The sequence below is a fragment of the Nothobranchius furzeri genome, chromosome 13, assembly GCF_043380555.1.
Source record: "Nothobranchius furzeri strain GRZ-AD chromosome 13, NfurGRZ-RIMD1, whole genome shotgun sequence".
In the NCBI taxonomy this organism is placed as follows: Eukaryota; Metazoa; Chordata; class Actinopteri; order Cyprinodontiformes; family Nothobranchiidae; genus Nothobranchius; species Nothobranchius furzeri.
In genome coordinates, this window is record NC_091753.1 from 34,500,306 (window position 1) to 34,502,380 (window position 2,075).

At 40.6% G+C, this 2,075-nt stretch overlaps 1 protein-coding gene across 1 annotated transcript; it reads left to right on the top strand.

Annotated features, from left to right (window-relative positions):
- The first annotated feature begins 660 nt into the window (after window positions 1-660).
- Window positions 661-1,620, top strand: LOC129163944 (uncharacterized). The gene has a single exon (XM_054743305.1). It carries the CDS (start codon window positions 661-663, stop codon window positions 1,618-1,620), a length of 960 nt encoding a protein of 319 aa, XP_054599280.1.
- The last annotated feature ends 455 nt before the right edge of the window (window positions 1,621-2,075 follow it).

The following is a 2,075-nucleotide window of genomic DNA, read 5'->3' on the forward strand; positions in this document are numbered from 1 at the left end:
AAGTCTAAATCATCCAACGTGGATGCCAAAGCTGTTTCAAACAAGTGCTTTTCCAGAGCTGACACCATCTTTGTAGTTTTTTTTTCAGTTGCAGCTCTGGTGCTAAGGGTGTGTTCGATTTTCCTCGGAAGTCGGAACTCGGAACTGGGAATGACGTCACACCCGAGTTAACAGCATTCTGGTTGCCGGAGACGGAGAAGTCAGGATTCCAGTATGGTGACGCCCTCGAAAACGGCTGTTTTGTTAGCTTTCAACGAACACAGACAACTCATAAACACACATAAAGCTCATCTTCAAAGAATATTCGAAGAGAGACAAAGACGAAGAAGGTAGGTGTTCCTCTTTCAGCATATTGCTGTTGGTTGAGTCTTTCGTCAGGATTTTCAACCTTCATTGTGTGTTGTGCCATTCTCCAATTTTTTTTAAAGGGATATAAATCATATTGTTGTAATGTGAGATGCAAACAAAAAATAAAAGACAAATATGTTGTCGGATTTGTAATTAAGTGTTTGTTTATGTATGTGTATTTAGGAGTAATACGATAATGATTAAGTGGTGTTTTAATTTAAGCTAAAACTATTATTTTCTCTTCTTACTGTGAAGTGCTTTGTGATTTTTATCTTGAAATGCACAATAAAAAACTGGTTTCTTCTTCTTAGGATGTACTGTCATCTCCTACTGCAGAGAACGAAGAGGCTTATTCTGAAGACTGGAACAGAGTGGGAGGTGTGGCTGCACATGGATGAGCACACCTTTGCTCGCCATTTTAGGGTCACCAGGCCACAGTTTGAATACCTGACAATGAAGCTGCAGGAGAATGGAGTAGGCAGGGAACACCATCAAGGCCTGCCACCAGTTCCTGTGACAAAGAAGGTGCTGATGTTTCTGTGGTACATGGCGAACCAAAACAGCTTTAGAGAGATGTCGGACAAATTTGATGTGTTCCAGTCTGCGGCACACCAAATCATTGTGGATGTGCTTAAAATACTTTGCACACTTGCCTCAAACTTTGTCTCCTGGCCAAATGCCTGTGAGAAAGCAACATCTGCTCTTGCTTTTCAGCAACTCTGTGGCATCCCTGGTGTCATTAGTGCCATCGATGGGTGTCATATAAGGGTGCAGAAGCTACCAGTACAAGGTGTAGACTACAAGAAAAGAAAGTCTTTCTTCTTTGTCCTTCTCCAGGGGATTGTGGATGACAGAGGAAGATTCGTGGACATTTGTGCTGGACCACCTGGAAGGGTGCATGATGCAAGGATGTTGAGGGCTTCTCCCTTCTGTGAATCATGGCAAGAGAAAATGGTTGGTTACAGCTTACTTGGAGACAGCGCACACATCGAGCGAGATTTTCCATTTGTTGTAACCCCTCAATGCGACAATGGAACCCTGACTTGTGAGGAACAACTTAAGAATAACAAGATCAGTTGTGGTAGGGTGGTTGTTGAACAAGTTTTTGGACGAATAAAGTGCATGTGGAGGCGTCTCCGTGATCTTCAGAACACCAACATCAAAACTGTGGAGATGATAATAATGGCAGCCTGTTTCTTGCACATGATTATTGCTGACTTGTGCCAGCTGCACACCCAGGGCTGCCCAAGGGAGGATGATGACAACGAGTAGTGTTGTCAAAGTTGCAAGACGCTTGTTTTGCTTTCACACATATTTTGCATTTCATCTTGTTCTTGTTAGATATTGAAATATGTTGTTGATTGCAGTGTGTCTGTATTTCAGTGGCTTTATTTTATTAGTGTTTTCTTTGCTTCACACTCAAGTATTTATTCTTCCCTATTTACTCTCTCTCTCTCTCTCTCTCTCTCTCTCTCTCTCTCTCTCTCTCTTTCTTTCTTTACATTTTTAACTCACAATTTACATTTTTTTATTTTAAACATGTTTTTTTACCACTTTATAAAAATATTTTTATATTTAAAATGTTTTTTTTTGTGAAGCACCTCGTGAGTTTTGTCTTGAGAGGCGCTACATAAAAGATCGTTTCTTTCCTTCTCTGTCTTTAATAAGGTAACTACACTTAATAAAGATGAGGCTGTTGTCATTGCTAATGTAGAACAGACTTGGAC